Genomic DNA, 17,522 nt, shown 5'->3' with positions numbered 1-17,522 from the left:
GCTCTGAGTGGGGCTTATATGGAGAGGAGTGCAGTAGTTTTTAGAACCTTGTCACACCTCTCTATCAGCACAATGGGGAAAGTGATGATGGAGTTAGGGTGTTCAAAGAAAAAAGAAAGTTATATGCGCTATCTCAGTTTGATAGTTAGAGTTGGAATATGTGCTACCTCAGTTTTAGAATTTCCATTGCTCTTAAAACAAGGTAAACACGTCTTAGGCTCTTACAACCCATGAAATACCTATGTAAATATAATTCTTTTGAATGCATATCATGAGAGTTACGTGGAACTATAATGTGCACAGAGTATTTGTTATAATATTTCAGCATTTCATTTATGAAATCCACTTAGGCTATGCTAAATTTCAAATGAATTGTTGGGAGCATGCTACTCAAATATGTTCTTTATAAGAGCATGTCCAGTTCAAGGGTCGAATGAGAAGCTGGATGGTCATGTCACACTATCATAACTAAGGGGTCTCAGACTTGAATCCTGCAGTGGTTGTCCTTCCCAGCTTACCTATCAAAAAGAGCAAGTCCAGTTCAGGCTACAGATTTCCAACTCTGATTGACTTTTATACATTTTAACCTCGATGTACATAATGTACAAATGATTTGACAATTCCAGCCTTTCAAATAATGTAAATCTGTGTGATTCTGAAGCTTCCCTTTTCTGCTGAAACGACTGAATGTCTCTTGCTGCATATGTAGTCTTCAGTATTTTTATCTTTTCAGTAATGCATCAATGAAACTGTGGTGACCGAAATGTTTTCTGTGTGTAAATGTGGATATGAACAGAGACCTATCATATAACATGCTTAATGGCACCATTCCAGAAAGCCTTGGACAATTAACTTCATTACAAACACTGTGAGTATTGATCAGTGTAAACTAGATATTTTTTCATTTTGTGTCACAGAGTGAAATTGTATGTTTGAGATGGGCACCTTAATTTGTAGGAATCTTAATGGCAACTTATTATCTGGAAAAGTCCCATCAGCACTTGGTGGGAGGCCTCTCCACAGAGCTAGCTTCAAGTAAGTTGTTATTTACGTCTAATGTTTCAGAAGAATTTTCTTTTAATGTATTCATGCTTCTGTCATATGTTAGTTCTTTACTACAATCAAATTTATTCTCTGCCTTCTACAATGCATTGCATCAATGTCCAATTCATCCCTTTCAACCTTTCTGGATCCAGCTACTTGTCACGTTCTGTATAGATTCTTTCCTGTCATCATTTCAACATTAAGTCAGGGTTTTTAAGAAACTGTGTCCATGTGCAGTTTTACGGACAATGCAGGCCTCTGTGGTATACCTGGACTGCCTGCATGTGGGCCTCATCTTTCTACCTCTGCAAAAATAGGCATCACGATCGGGGCCATATTTTCATTTCTTCTCATTCTTCTCTGTTCCCTGTGCATGTGGAAGAGACGGCAAAACATTCTTAGAGCAAAAAAGCTTGCAGGTAAACCAAATTCTTGTTTTCTTGATACATGCATTGGCTTTATTTTTCCTTCATTTTTTTCACAAAATAATGTTAAAAGGATTTTTAAGTTTCTAATATTAAAGAAAGAACAGCCTCATAGAAAACATGAGGTGGGATTTCGAGGAAGAAGTTCATCTTTTTCTTGTGCATGGAATCTTTTGGTAAATAAGTCTCACGTATGGCGACTTTTACAGCAAAGGAAGCTCCATATGCAAAAGCCAGAACTCACTATGTCCGTGATGTGCAAATGACGAGGGCTGCTGTTCATGCAGATAGTGGATCTCAACTGCTCTCTTAGATCAGCCAGTTGTGAGTTCTCTGAAACTATTTTGACGTATTTGTTCCATTGAGAAGGTGGCTTCCCTTTATATCATTGAAAGTGGTCTTGTTCAATCCTAAATTGCATAGGAATGTAAAATGTAACAAACAAATGTATGGTTCATTCTTGTATATAACATTTTTGAACAACAAAGAATGTACGTGTTCAACAGTTTCTTCTTGTCATAATAATTCTTCTGGCAAAAGTCAATAAGTTGCAATTGGAAAAAGAGAGTTTAATAAATGTTTTTCAAACATAGCCTACTCACTAATCTTTTTCTACCATGGATAGATATAGTTAATTCAGTCATTATGGTTGACTTTATTATGGATTTCTAACCACATTTTCTATATTTCTCTATAATTTCGAAAGAAGGATCTGCTTCTATATTCAATAATTACGTTTCTAACAGCCCTTAATTGTGTGTGCTTGTGATTTGATTTAGTTTATTATATTAATACATGCATGCATTGTATGCCTTTGCTAACAGACCTTAATGTTTATATATGAACATCTAGATCCAACTTGTGAAACATTGTTGAGATTCTCTGAGGAAAGCTCAAGAGACGAACATACTCTTACATATTTATAATTGGTAGAAAACTTTAAAAAAACATTATCCTACTATGGATTTAATTTGTACAACTAACTCAAAATGTAGTAAAGCCCATGCACTATAGTTGAAACAAAAACTTACCTAATAGTCTTTATTGTTTACCTATTTTCTTCTTCCTCCGAGGTTGCTCTCAGGAATCCTCTCGTATTTGAGAGCCCTGATTTTTCTCAACCAATCCATTGAAATTTTTCATTGCACACTCATCCTTTGCTAACATGAAACGGAAAGTTGCTTTACTTTGGCACCTAGTATCTCATCTCTACCTTTCTCTTTTTGCTTGTTGGTGTAGGACAGTGGTATCGAGTTTCATCTCTCTCTCTCTCTCTCTTTTCTTGCATGTGGCTTTATGTAATGCATGGATCTGCGGCATCATAAATTGTGTGGCCTTGAGTGTTGTTCTTTTGTACTTTCTTTTTCTTAGTTGTTGAAATACCATGATCTCATTCATGGGTTTCATGAAATTTTGTTTATTTATAGGTATGGTTTGTACATGTCAATGAGATAGTCCCCACGGTACGTTAATCAATTGAAAAGGTCTCTACGTTAAGCAGCTATCCTTGGAACGGTGGTTACAAGTGGCAAGAACATTTTGCAATGCAGAAGATTTGTGGGCCGGTGGTGCCGTGGTTGCACCAGTTTTGCAGTGTAAATGTATCTGACAAGGGTTGACTTATGGGAGGAAAGTGCATTTTGGTTGAAGTTTCTGGCCACTAAGATGTAGTGCTTCTACTCGGCCAGTGTATGGAAGCCACAGTAAGGCTCAGTTGTACATATGATCCGTGAGAACATATTTACTGGGATCTCCTGTTCAATAATGTTACTGGCACAATACATCAAATGATATTAGTTAGTCTTAATCATTTAGATAAAATATTGATGTATTTCTTCAGTCAATTTGCTTTGTTATGACAACAAGCTATCAATTCATTAAATTATATTAATTACCTTAAGAAAAAAAGGTGAAATCTCCCCCTAATGCGAAACTTGCAACATTACTTCTCTGATTTTTTTTGGAAGAAAATGAAATTACATTACCTCTGTGATTTAGGCCATGGTTGTCCCAAATTCTCATACTTAACAATTTCATGCTAACCAGTCTTTTATTTTATTTTATTTTGTAGTTGCTCAATTCTTAAAGTAATGTGCACAACTTTTTTGAAAAATGATCCTTCTGTATGGGTAATTTGATGCGATTTTCTAAAAAATCTATAATTTTTGATATTCTCTCTATGTCCAAAATCGCAAATATCAGACATTGGTAGGACACTTTTACCTTTCACAATTGCGAATTTAGGCATTTTTGCGATAAAATTGTACCACCCATTGAATATGTTCAATACTCAAATCTAGAATCACAAGTTTTTTTTATGCGAATTTAGACCTCACAAACTCGTATATATTTATTTGTGAAATCTTGGTAAAATTGAAACCACCAAAATCACAAATATTACTCTTTTGCATATGTTTCATATTTCACATAAATATATTTGTGAAACTTCACTTACCACTAATTTTGTAGGTAGATTATTTTTGTCCTATAATTCTTGAAATCACATAAATTTATATGCGAAACACTTACCACTAATTTCGCAAATATTTTATGTTTTTGCATATATTGCACACTCTCATATGAAGTTATTTGTGAATCTTAAGATATTGCAAATATCATACTTAAATATTTGCGAAACTATGACAAATATGTAATATTTCTTATTTTTTATAAATTTTTTTAATCATATGAAAACCTGTTGTGGTCTCAAACCTACTTATTTTTGCATAATATAGGACTTTTTGTCTTTTCTTCCCAACCAGTGGTGTAACGACCCTAACTCATACCCTTGAAAAAGTGCAGAAATCTTTTTTTTAAAATCAATTGCAAAAAGTTTCTTAGAAACCACGACTTTTACAATTCTATTTCACATCTACAAAACCATAGGAGATCTTACACACCATCTTTTAAACCAAACTCAAATTGAATCAACTTTATTAATTCAAAATCAAATAGTCTGAGACAAGTGCAAAGTAAAAGAAATCAGAGTAAGCAAAAGAGTAGTGCAGGAGTAGGGGCGCGTTGTCCCCAAATGATATGTCCAGTAGTTGTGATGCACTTATAGCTCTCCCAGAGACGGGTCTCATCACTGGGCGCCAGGGGCTACAAGATATAGGAAAATTATGGGTGTTAGAACCAAGATTCTGAGCACAAGTACCTCTAATGAAGCAAATAAGCATAATGAGTACAAATGAGATTCATACAATAATTTAAAGAGATACGACTAGAATATTTGCACAATATCAAGTAAGTAATACGAATATTCATCATGTGACAAGATGCAATATCCTGCAATTAACCATTTAGGATAGTAAAAAAGCAAGTAAATATGCATGATCTAATGCATAACAGAAAAATGCATGAATTCAATGTACATGAATAATTTATTATTTTTAATCAAGTCTTCTTTCATATGCATGTTTCTATTAGGATGCACACACATTTAAGTTTCACTTTTTATTATTATCATTACCCGTGGATACTCAAGACATGTAAAAATTTTTGAGGTTAAGTAAGGTTTTTAGGGTAACTTAGCACATAAATTATATTTTATTACTGGATTCCAAACTTAGTCATCAACCAAAACAACCTTTGGAACATTAAACCACCATCTAATGTCAGGACACCAGGGGCCACCCATCTACAAGTGCCACTTTTTTTGGTATACCAAAACAACAACTGCGTCTGCACACTACCCCCATGCAAAGTAATAGAAACTCTCTAAAATCGTGGCCAGGAGGAAGAACCTCAATATCAAGTTCAGGGGCAACAACAATGCACAAAGTTTTTGTATCTTTTCAGTTTTTTCTAAAACCACAACTCCAAGAGTCTCATACTCCTGATGAGACATCTCAGAATATACATTACATTGTTCTATTTCTTTAAGTTATTATTAATAGTTGTTTCATTAATTTGCAATTCAGCATGCCAAATTAATATCACAATTTTTTTTTTCAAATGTGAGGCTCATCATGGGATCCCGGTCAGTGGAAAATGCAGAACAATGCAATATAGAGGAAAAAATATCAAAATATGATTTTTGCGTTGCATAAAAATAAGTAAAGGAGCAATCCAAGCTCAGGGCTCACCGGCCCTTGACGATCCATTGATCATCGATGCATCATATGCAAAAACCATAACAATCATGATATAAGTGCAATGATATCGACATACTTTTAAGATGTACACTCATATATGTCGAATAACAATGCGCACGAGTTAAAACATTTATATGCATATGTTCACAATATTCATGTGCATGTGCTTATATGTAACCATTCACATATATGATTTCTTCATGAGAGCCCAATTTAAAAATGTGAACATTTATACATTTGCAGAATATATATCATTTTTTGTACGCACATGTACTTAAAACAAGCTGCATATGGCATAATGCTCAATAATGACACATCAATTTAGGCACATGAAACTCTTTCATTCATAGTATGTTTCGAAACCCCAAGCAAGCCACAACATGAACATAAACTATATCCATCTATTTTTGTAAACTAGGCCAGCACCATGGAAATAAAAATGTATTTTTTTACAGAACATATTAGCAGCAACCCTACATAGGCTGCACCTGTGCAAGCTTGCCAAGTTATGATGGGCCAGTAAAAAATGAAATTGCAATGTTGTCGGGCCTGCAGCTTGCCACTATCGTGTTCCTAATTAAGGAAATATACATATACTTTTTTCGAATGAATGCAGTCACAACTCATTGCACATAAATGTATGTTGAAACATTAGATTCACATCTCACATAACTGAGACAACGATATACCAAAATATCTCACAGCAACACGAAATGATAGTCATATTTATACACACAATTTTAGATCATATTAGGACAAATCGATGTACACAACATTAATGATACACCTTACAATAACATGAATTAATAATCATGTATACACAGGTTTCTCAAATATGATATCACATAAATCAAACATATAACAAGCATGCATATTTTTTTGTGTGGATAGCCTGCTGCCCATTCAGTCTGGCAAATCCTGCGATCTTGAGTCTCAGTCTGGCTTGAGTTGGCCAGACTGCAGACTAACCAAAAATTTATTTTCTTTATAGGTCATTGCCCTAAGAAATTAGATATGGCTTATGGTCTCTCAACAGGGATTGAAATTACATGCTCGGTATTTAGCCCTAACTCCACTCAGATCAAGCATGTTCAACGACAAAAATAAAATGAACAATATGCCTATCGATCTCTAAATGAACCTAAGCTCAAGCTTGAGATCAACCGCTTTAATATAACAAACCTCATGTGCTCAGGCTCAGTTGATATGAGCAAAGCTCAAGCTAAGCATTTATCAAGTCAAGCTTGAGCCTCTTGTGCTCTTCGCTTTCCCTTAAATGAACATCACAGTTAGAAGATAAAAACATGTATGGAGTCACGACAGACTTGGACAGATTATGACTTAAACATGCAGCACTATGTATCCAATATGCATTCCTATGTAGATATACATACACATGAGCATGATGTATAACCATCTGCATTCAAACTTAGCATGCTTTCATGAAATGTATTCATTCTTAGCATGCTTACATCAAACGTTACATATCATGTACCATTCATTAGTGTGAAAGAAACATATCTCAAGCTATCGCTACCATGAATATAATTATGTTTTAACATAGAACAAACATGTACAAAATTTTTATTTTTGAAACAATGAAAAGAACAAAAATTACATCCATGGAAATCAATATCCACCAAAAGAGACCTCTAAATAAGCACATCTACTACCAATAAAAAATCTGTTTTAGTATGTACATAATTTTATTTCATAAAAGAACGAAAATAATCAAGAATACAACCACGGAGAAAGATTCATGCATTCTCCATGTATTTTTGCGAAAACATAAATATAAACACTTTTTCCATGGATTTCCATCAAATTATTGCATGAAAATCCATATATATCAATTTCTCAGTTGATTCAAGAGAGGAAACCCATACTTTGAATAAACAATGAAGAAAAAATAAAGGTGGAGGTTGAAAAACATGGGTGGAGGGCTGAAGTAGACCTCCACCTCCTCTTCTTCCTCCTTCTCCCTCTCTTTTTCTCCTTTTTCATTTCCTTCTTTCTTTCTTTCTCTTTTTCTTTCCTTTATTTTTTTTTGAACTTAAATAACCAAGAGGAGGGGGGGGGGGGTGATGCCCCCCCCCATCTCCAACCCTCTCTAGATGGGCTGGAGAAGGAGAGTTTTCTCTTTTGAGGACTCTCACATTCTCTTTTCCAAAATTCTTAAAACTCTCTTATTTTTTATTTTTTTCGAAGTTTCCAATTTCTTTAAAAGTCTTTCTAAAATTTTCTTTAGCCTTCTAGGCATGTACAATGACTCTTTTAAGAAGTCCAAAATCACTCATATAATAAAAATTTGAAATTGATAAAAACTATTTAATTATTAATAATTTAACAATTAATTAAATAGTTTTAAAATTTCAAAAATAGTTTAATTACTTTAGGGGTCTTCTTAACTCCATCTAACTTTAGTTTAAAGCTTTAAACTGAATTTAAAGCTAGATTTTCATTGGACACATATTTGAATCTGGATTCAGATCCAAAATCCAAATCCAAATCCAAAACAAAATTGAATTATGATCTGGATCAAATCCAAATTAATATGGGTCTTGGATAAGGTCCAAATCTATATTAATTTGGATCATAAGCATTGAATCCAATTCGATCCAACTCCGGATCTAGTTTGATAAATTACTCCTTTTCTTTAAAAATGCGATTTTTGGGCTAATCGGAACTCAAATTCGAAAAAGTAACATACAGTTGTGCTCGACATTTCGAGACACATCCAACGACATATTACACAAATATCAAATTCTGATTTTTTTTAAAAAATAGCCCAAATTTTGCTCAAATTTAAAGGTCGAAAATAAAACTCTTTCTTACAATTCAATTGGCTCGTCTCGACCTTGTCGATGAGACTTGGGCTAGGCTCAGACTAAAAAACATCGATCTAATAACGAGGTCCAAATGAATTTTCTTCTATACTTAGCCAAATTTTTGAAAGATCATAAAATGACTAAGTGCGAAAATACGCGATATTACAAGTGGCCCATAACATACTTCTCTTTCGGCTATTACTTTCAATAACTATTTTCAACTTATTTGCGCATATCATACTTGTTTGCATATATGTTCTGAAATCTCATGAAATATATTTGTGAAAATTCTACTGATCGGCAAAAATTAGACGGTTTTGTAAAACTGTTTATCCATTAACAATTGCAAAAAACGGACAATATGATTAACATAAAACTAAATAATGTTGGTTTGCACAAAATTAGATAACTTAAATTTTAACAATTACAAAGTTACATTAAATACATGGGCTTCATTACAAAGTTGTAGTCAAAGTTTAACTTGATTTATTCAATTATAAAGTTTAACTTGATCCATCCAATTACAAATATAAGTTTAACTTGATCTATTACAAAGGTGCATAATTGTCCACAACTCAGTTAGCCAGACAAACTCTTCTGACACCTTTCTAACCGATGTCCCCACTTTATCATACAATTCTTTATATCTGTGACATCTTGCTGAAAATAACCTTTTATTAGTAAACAACTAACTACAACAAAAATCTTAAAGTGGTAAACAACTGTCATATAAATACATATATGCATGAAGTTCAATATCTAGTTTTTGCCCAAGTATTGCATATACTGTATGACAAATATACCACAATCATACCTATAAAATAAGAAAATACTAAGTGAAAAATATGCACATGTACGAAATAAATTAAAAAACAAATATAAAGTAATTACTCATTTTCTTGTTGAGGAATACCCTCGATCATATGTGTCGTCCAATCTTTATAACAGTCAAACCCAAATTGTGCTAAAAAAAACCGTGCAATACATATGCACAAAAAAGAGATAACAAATATACAAAAAAAAAGATAACAAACATATATAAAAAAATGAGTACATTATTGAGTAAGTTATGTTATTATACTATTTGTTTGAGGTTTTTATCTACTAAATATGTGTTTAGCGTGAAATTGTAATGCTTGAAGTCCTTTTCCTTCATGTTCATTTTCCAAAGACCCCACTACTCGTTGCCCCAATTGAAAGAAATTAAAAACTACAACATAAATCTAGTGTAACGTCATTGTGTACATAAAAAATTATTTGTAAGTATGCAAAGTTATATAAAAACATACCTTTTTAATATAAAAAAATGATACGGCAAGTCGTTTCTCTCCAAGCAGTCAGTTGCCCCACCTTTTTGCCCTTTAGTTGCAACCATTTACTATGAATGCAAAAGGTTTACCAATTAGTTTATATTAATTGGTAGTAAAACAATATAACCATCATTTTTATAATCATAGAGAAATACGGGATAAGGTAAAGGGTCTTCGGCAAGTTGTCTCTTTTTCTATCCTCGTTGTGAGCCACTTGGATTCTTTCTACAAATCTTGCTAGATGCTATATAATAAATCAAGTGTGGTAACAAACAAACAAAATTATGTGCAAATGTAACAAAAAAGCAAACAAATTAACATGCAAGACTAACACTTACGCCACTTGCCAAGAGAGTTTCTTTGCCAAACACATACTCTTTCGGCTCTAGGGTGCTCTCTTCTATAGTTTTTTTCTTTCTCATTAACCTGTTCTTAACAATAAAATAAATTATATATGATTAATATCAAATATACACACATGATTCATGATATTGCTTATACCTTATGTACGACCGGTTGTTCTTTGCTCTTTGAAACTCGAGGCTCTTTGAATTACTTTCTTTTATAAGAACATATATGGCCATATATCTTGAACTATCTAAATATATACATAAAGAAACAACTAATTAAAAACTACTAGATATACACATAAAAAGCAATTAATTAAAAAACACTAGATATGCACATAAAGAAGCAATTAATTAAAAACACTGAATATGCACACAAAGAAGCAATTAATTAAAAAACACTAGATATGCACACAAAGAAGCAATTCATTAAACACTGGATATATATACATACTGTTATTCATGGTGTCGCCTGTTGTGGCCAACCTTACCACATATACTGCACTTGTATGTCACAACATTATTGTGTTTTGTTCTTTGTCTATTAACCTTAGGTCGCCCTGCTTTGTAAACCACATTTGGTAGATAAACAACTATACAAGTAGGTAGAGCATTGTGTGCCATATTATCCGCTATTAGGAAGAATGAATATTGATTATATGCAGCTCGATACAATTTAACTTTGAACTACTTATTGTAGTAATCCTCTAGTAGGTTGCTCTCATATAAAATGCATGTGATCACATGTTCATAAGAAATCCCACTAACCTGCTGTGATCATCGCAAAATTTTTCCTCTCTTGTGGTTTCTCTCTCTTCCTTCTCTTTTTCCTTTCTAACCTCTATTTTCCTCCTTTTTGAGGGGAGAAAAATAAAAGACAGAAAAGAAGAGAGAAGAGAAAAGAAAAGAAAGAAGAGAAGAGGAACTCTTTTGCGGGGTCTCACTTGACCTTGATTTGAAAATATTTTGAAAATTACTCGCCTCCGTTTTGAAAATATTGCGGGAAAAATTAGAGAAATGGGATTCGCTCGTCGGTACGAGGTTCGACCGTTCCTGGCGCCTTTACAGGGGTAATTGAACCAAGGATCAAATTTATGCTTTTTGCTTTGCCTAAATATTATCTAAGAAATTATTCTAACTCTAAATGCACAAAGAATCATGCTTGTGCAATGCAAGGATGTATGCTCTTTTGAAAGATGTTTTTGAAAATTTCCAAGTATTTCTGAGATGATTTTGATAATGGAGTGAAGAAATGGTTTTCGAATGATAAATTCTAACTTAGAAATTGAGATAGATCAAAGGAGTTCTAAGTTTTTGGAATAATCAGAGCTTGGAAAAATAAATCTTGATTTTGGAAAGAGAATGATTTAAAACTGAGATAAAAGGGAAAGAAAGGAGATTTTCAAAGTTTAGAAGATGGACTTTGAACTTAGATTTAGGAGAAGAGATAAAATTTGAAAATGGAATTGAATTTAAGATTTGAAATCAGGATGAATTTTGAGAAATCCAAATAGAAATGAATTTAAGAAGTTCAGATAAGATCTGAAAATGGAATTGGATTTTGAAGTCTGAGATCCAAAGTGGAATTGGATTCTGGATCCTAAAAATGGATTTGGATCTGAAGTCTGAGATCCAAAATGAAAGTTGAATTCTTGATCCTAAATGGATTGTGGATTTGAAGCCTGAGATCTAATGATGGGAGTTGAATTCTGGATCCTAAAATAGAATCGAATCTAAAGTCTGAGATCCAAAAGTGAGAATTGGATTCTGGATCTGAAGTATGAGATCTAGAATAGAATCAGGTTCGAGATCCTAGAATGAATTTTGGATCTATGATCTGAGATCCAAAGAATGAAGATTTATACTTGGAAATCTGGATCCAAGTTGAGATTAGGATCTATCTTTGGACTTGGAATTTTGATTTGAGATTTTGAACTCTGAACATATAAATGAATTTCAAAGTCAAATTGGACTTTAAATTTGAAAACTTGAATTTTGGAATTTAGAAGATGAATCAAGAATCTCAGAATAAAATTGAACTTTGAATTTGATTGGAGTTTTAAATAAAAAATGAATTTGAATTTGAATTTTGGATGTACAAACAAATTTCAAAGTCAAGTTGGACTTCGAATTTAGAATTTGAAAATGATATTTGAATTTACAAGAGTTGAAAATTGATTTGGGAAGTGAAGAAGATATCTGAAGGAAATCACTTGGATTTTTTTATGAAAAAGAATTTTGAAAATGTGATGTTGTTCTATCCTAAATGATGAATGAAGTTAAAGAACCTTGAAATTGGATTTTGAAAAACAATTCCATTCTTTAAATGAATTAAAACAAGATTGAAGATATAATACATCCCTGACTATGGTCATTGAATGTATTATATAATAATCTATATTTAAATTCAAAGAGAAGAATAAATTATATTTGGTGCTTTTATAGAATTTAAAATAAAATTAACTCTCAGTATACCTTGACTATGGCCATTGGTATATATTTTGAGTTAATTTTAAGTTAAATTTTGATAAAAAAAGAAAATATTTAAGAAAAATATGATGAATTTTGAAAACGGATCCAGTGTGGATCCGGTGTTATTTCATAAAAGATAAAAATCCTAAGTTTTGTTTACATCTTGACTATGGCCATTGATGTAAATCATCAACTTAGAATTAATTTACCTCTTGCGAAATGGTGCACGTGCCATTCGTATTCCCATTTGTGAAAATTTAAGAGATAAAGGCAAAAAAAATGCATGAAAACAAGCAATTCATGATATTTACAATGCTCATTCATTCTATCTAAGATAGGAATGTAATCTTCTCATTAGCATCCGACTATTACAACTTGGATTTTTTACAAATTTTCTTAATCTAATCAAGAGAAATAACATTTTCCATCAACTTTCTAAAGAAAAAAAAAGTTAGCACAAGGTAAATGGAAGATGTCATACCAAAATACCATTGCATAAGTCTACCTACTCCATTAGAGAAATGCATATGCAAATCACCATTCTCATGCCAAATTAGAAATAGATATGAGAGGTCCAAATGCACGAATTTAGTAAAAAAAAAATGCAGCTATATGATGCTTTAGCCTAGTGAGGAAATGCACAGAAAATTTCTAAATGCCATGGCACAATGATGGATATGTATGGTGAAGATATCAAATATGAAGGCGTGCCAAAAATCAACCGTGGGTAGTGGTGGGATATCAGTGCAGTAAGTGGTGACCATTGGTTTTAGTGTTTTGACACTATTGCATACACAGGAGGGTCACAACAGATTTAAACACTACTAAAGGCGCCAAAATGGAAGCCATGTCAGTATTGGCGCGGCTGTGTATATATGAGAATCACAACAATGCTGAGCGATGTTGTAGATACCCTAAAAGAATAACCACAACGAGTCTAGGCACTGCTACAGGCAACCGAGGGCCATAGCAATGCTTGTTACGACTATAAATGCTAAGGTGAAGGCCACAACAAGCATTGTTGTAAGCCTGTGTATTTTAGATGCTATTTTAATGTTATCCTTAGGCTTAATTACATGAGATTGATTGTGAAAGAGAAATTATTTGTTATGATGAAGAGGTGAATTGATGGTATTGGAGAAAAAGTACAGCTGGGAATGACAATGGTATAACAGGTGGATGAGTGAAGGTGGCAGCAGTGAGATGATGTATTCTGCACTTATGACAGCATTTGGTGCGTGAAGAGCATTGTGAACAATGCGTTTTGCAGGAATGCAAGTGCATAAGTGAGGGTATAGGATGAAGCTACAACAAGTGGGCCAATACAATGGGTTTGTGCATGGGGTTAGACAGTGACACATAGGAGCTGCGGTAGATGCAACAATATAGATGTACAAAGAAATAGTGATCAAAGATGGTAACAACAATATTTATAGGAGCGGAGCTGGTGTTAATGGGGGTTTTGCAATGCAACACCAACGTAGACATCCAGAATTTAGTTAACAGACACATCCTTGGCAACTGATATATATATGATAAAGCAAAGGGGGCAATTAATAGCAGGAAAAATAGAAAGCAACGAAGGCAGATATAAACAGAAAATTTATTATAACTACAGAGATGACTATAGGCACATGTGTAAGAATTCAAATCATGAAGTAAGTCAACAAAACAATTATAATCTTAGAAAATAAAGAGAATCAACATAATCAATAAAAAAAAAATCTGCAAAAAGGGGTCCTGACGTAGTAGGGATGAGTAGAGGTGAGTAATGCTACTACAATGATTGTGCGGGTAACCAGCAGGTGAAATGCAAGAGGTGGATGTATATGAAGATACTAAAAAAAAATGTGGAATGCAATTATTTTAATGGTCATTCAATGCATATGAAATAAAAAGATAGCAAGGTTCTTCTTACCTCTTCAGAACTTTTCAGAGAGCTGAGCCTCTTTTCAAACCAGTAAATATTATGCTGAAGGCTGAACAACAAATACTTTCCCAACTATTGGGCCCAGGGATGCATAAAATATTAACACAAGAAAGATTTTCCTCATCAGAACAGACCAATAACCCCCCCTTTTTTTTTGAGGAATCCAAAATATACCTGCAAATAAGAACTTTCAGGACAATTGTTATAACTGCATCACGATCAAAGTGGTTGAGGGCTTCTGGACGTCCCCCAATAATGAGACTTCGGGTTTATATCTTGATTCGTGAATAAAAGATTCACCTACTGTCCCATGCACACGATATACTGATAAAATTTTCCCCTTCTTCTTTTCTTTTCTTTTTATTGCGCTGAGATAGGTCACCACACACTTATTATGTGAAAAGGAGAACTGCGAAATTGGTTGTCCTTAGCACTTGGTGACACACGACCATTGAACCTTGTGTTGCTAATGGAGTTTGGGTGATATGCTGCTAGCATATCAACCGATAGGTTACAGGTGTATCACAAGAGGCCTATATTGGGCTTAGGTACTCAAAATTTTGACAGTATTGAGGGTGTAAGAGGCAAAAGGGGCTACGTTTTATGAAAACACAAGCAAAATTAAACAGATTCCGAATGCTCTTATGACCTGTAATCAACAAAAATGAGGAGATGGACAAAGCAAGAATGAAAGAATCATATCTAAATGAGAAGAAATATAACAACAAGACTAATAACCAAAGTTAGTTGATGAAACAGACATAAAGTAAGAGAAATATGACTGCAGACGATAGAATTTAGTAGCTTATGGAGAATGGATAATGGAACAAAACAAAAATGAAAGGAAGAAATATCAAATATGAAAATCAAAATACAATGAGGATCAGAAATCCATCTAACTGATAATGGAAGAGGAACCTAATGGATACGGCTCGTTGCTATGGAATGTAATGGCATTTGTGAATATTGTGCAAAGGAAGTAAATGAACCACTAACGTAGTGTTAATGAAGAGGGTGTGAGGATTGAGTGAAGAACCCAAAAGACATTGCTAATTAAGCAAAAACCGAGACACCTATTGAAGCTTGACCCCAGCCACAGTGCTACCAGTCTTGAGTAGTGCAGAGATCACCACCAAGAAGGGGAGAGGGAGATACGGTGAGCTCTAAAAAAAAAAAAACAAACAAACTTGCGTGATACTGAAGCATGGGGACTTCATGATGCAAACATACCTAATGAACAAGGGTAATATGTAGGGTCAATGGGAGATCATTACACCAATGAGATAAGCTTGACAAAGTGGTAAGTTATATCAAATGAAATTACAAGACAAGAAAGACATAAATCATAGTAAAGAAATAAAAGAAAAGCAATCTAATGAACCGATGCAAGCATGTCGTAATAAAGAATGCAAACCAAAGCAATAATGGATTAGCAAAAAGGAATTGAGGATCAGCTACATAACGATTGAAGTAAGAAAAGGAAAATCACACTAAAATAAAAAACAACAGAGAAAGAAAAAAAAAAGAAAAAAGAAAGAAATGCAAACCGAAAATCAAAGGAAAAAAAAGGAAAGAAAAGAAATATGAATGGGAAATTATATGTCAACAGATAATGAGAACAAAATGGGAAGATGAAGTATAAACAAATGTTCGATCAAAGGATCAAAGAAACTTAAAAAAAAATTTGTTGGAATGATCATTCCATTGATGTCGCATAGGGTGGGTCGATCCTGCTATATGCAGGTCGATCCCACCTTCAATGCATTTTGGTAATAAAAAAAATTTTGAAAAACAACAAAAAATCTGAATGGTAATGTAAAAGTTTCTATAAACAAAATCAAGATTAAAGGGGAAGAAAAACTGAAATACGACAAATTAATAACAAAAATAATCAATGTGAAAGAAAAGGAAAAGATGGGCTACTTACCTCTGACTGTTTTTATTGGAACTGAGAAATCTTCCGGTCTATCAGATGAGAGGCTTCAGGAGAAATTAACAGGAAAGGAAAAAGAAGATCTGAGGAAGATGTGAAGAGCACATGAGGGGTGAGAACGGGTGATCGAGAGAAAGGAGAAGAAGCGTGAAAGGGTAGAAGATGGATGGGGTGCTTCTCCTGCGTGATCCCCTTTTAAAGAGGAAGAGGAGAGTTCGAGAGGGATTCGGTTGGGGGATGGATGAAGGAGGAAAGAGAAGGCGTGATGGAAGGTGATCTGAGGGTTGGTTGCGCGATGGGTGGTTTGGTGGAAGCTTCGTGAAGGAGGGAGTTTCCGGAAGGCCGAGATGCGAGAGAAGGAGAGGGAGAGAGGCGCTGTCCTCGCCATCTCTTCTCTTGCGTAGGGTTTTCTATCGAGAAAACCCTAAAAAGGATTTTTCGATGGGCCCCCCTTTTACTTTCAAGATTTTGTAAAAAAAGGGCTCCTTTCACGAATTTTCTAAAAAAGTGGTTCTCTATAAAAACAATTTTCAAAAGGGGTTTTTTGGAAAAAGTATATTCTCAAAACTATTTTTATCTTTTCTATTTTTTTATTTTTTTGTTCTTTTCTTCCTTTTTTATATTTTTTTTGGTTTTTTTGAAATAAAGCCCTAAAATTTATGAAAAAACAAAGATTTTAAACTAATTTTTTTGTGTTTTTGAGAAATATTTACAAAGGAGTGTTTTTCTGAGAATTCAAGGCTATTTTAGGAAAATTTCTTCAGAAAATGGGTTTGGACCCAGGTTTTGAGAAAATATTCGAGTTTTAAACCCCGAATTGAGGATTATAACGCGATGGATCCAAACGGATACCAGACAAACTGTCTGAGCTTTACGAAAGTTATTTTGGTAAAATTGGATAATTTGATTTAAAATTGGATAACGAAGCTCAAATTTGGATCTTTTATCTGGATCCGGATACGAAATTAAGTCAGATATATGAAATGGATTTAATTTCAGTAAAACTTTAAAAATAAAATGGAATTTACATTTAAAATTGACTCAATTACCCAAACAACTGGAGTCAGGGGCGAAAAAGGGATTTTTAAAAGATTTTGAAAATTTTAGGGTGTTCACACCTGCCACTCTTCTCGAGA

General features: G+C 33.6%; 1 protein-coding gene across 2 annotated transcripts in view; it reads left to right on the top strand.

The window, feature by feature from the left end:
• LOC149831010 (receptor-like protein 4) overlaps positions 1–3,289 on the top strand; it is a 32,417-nt gene extending 29,128 nt beyond the window's left edge. Inside the window, exons 6-10 of one of the 2 annotated variants that reach the window (XM_090011954.1) lie at positions 797–868; positions 958–1,035; positions 1,282–1,463; positions 1,679–1,793; positions 2,897–3,289. In XM_090011954.1, the coding sequence (XP_089868080.1) occupies positions 797–868; positions 958–1,035; positions 1,282–1,463; positions 1,679–1,782 (436 nt within the window). In that variant the 3' untranslated portion in view covers positions 1,783–1,793; positions 2,897–3,289. Of the gene's footprint in view, positions 1–796; positions 869–957; positions 1,036–1,281; positions 1,464–1,678; positions 1,973–2,896 lie in introns of those variants that run through there. The other variant, XM_090011953.1, reaches the window with a different exon arrangement.
• The last annotated feature ends 14,233 nt before the right edge of the window (positions 3,290–17,522 follow it).

This window comes from Nuphar pumila, chromosome 7, assembly GCF_984573655.1.
Source record: "Nuphar pumila chromosome 7, dmNupPumi1.hap1.1, whole genome shotgun sequence".
NCBI classification, from domain to species: Eukaryota; Viridiplantae; Streptophyta; class Magnoliopsida; order Nymphaeales; family Nymphaeaceae; genus Nuphar; species Nuphar pumila.
Note: the sequence above shows the minus strand (reverse complement) of the source record. Positions and strands in the feature narration are given on the sequence as shown.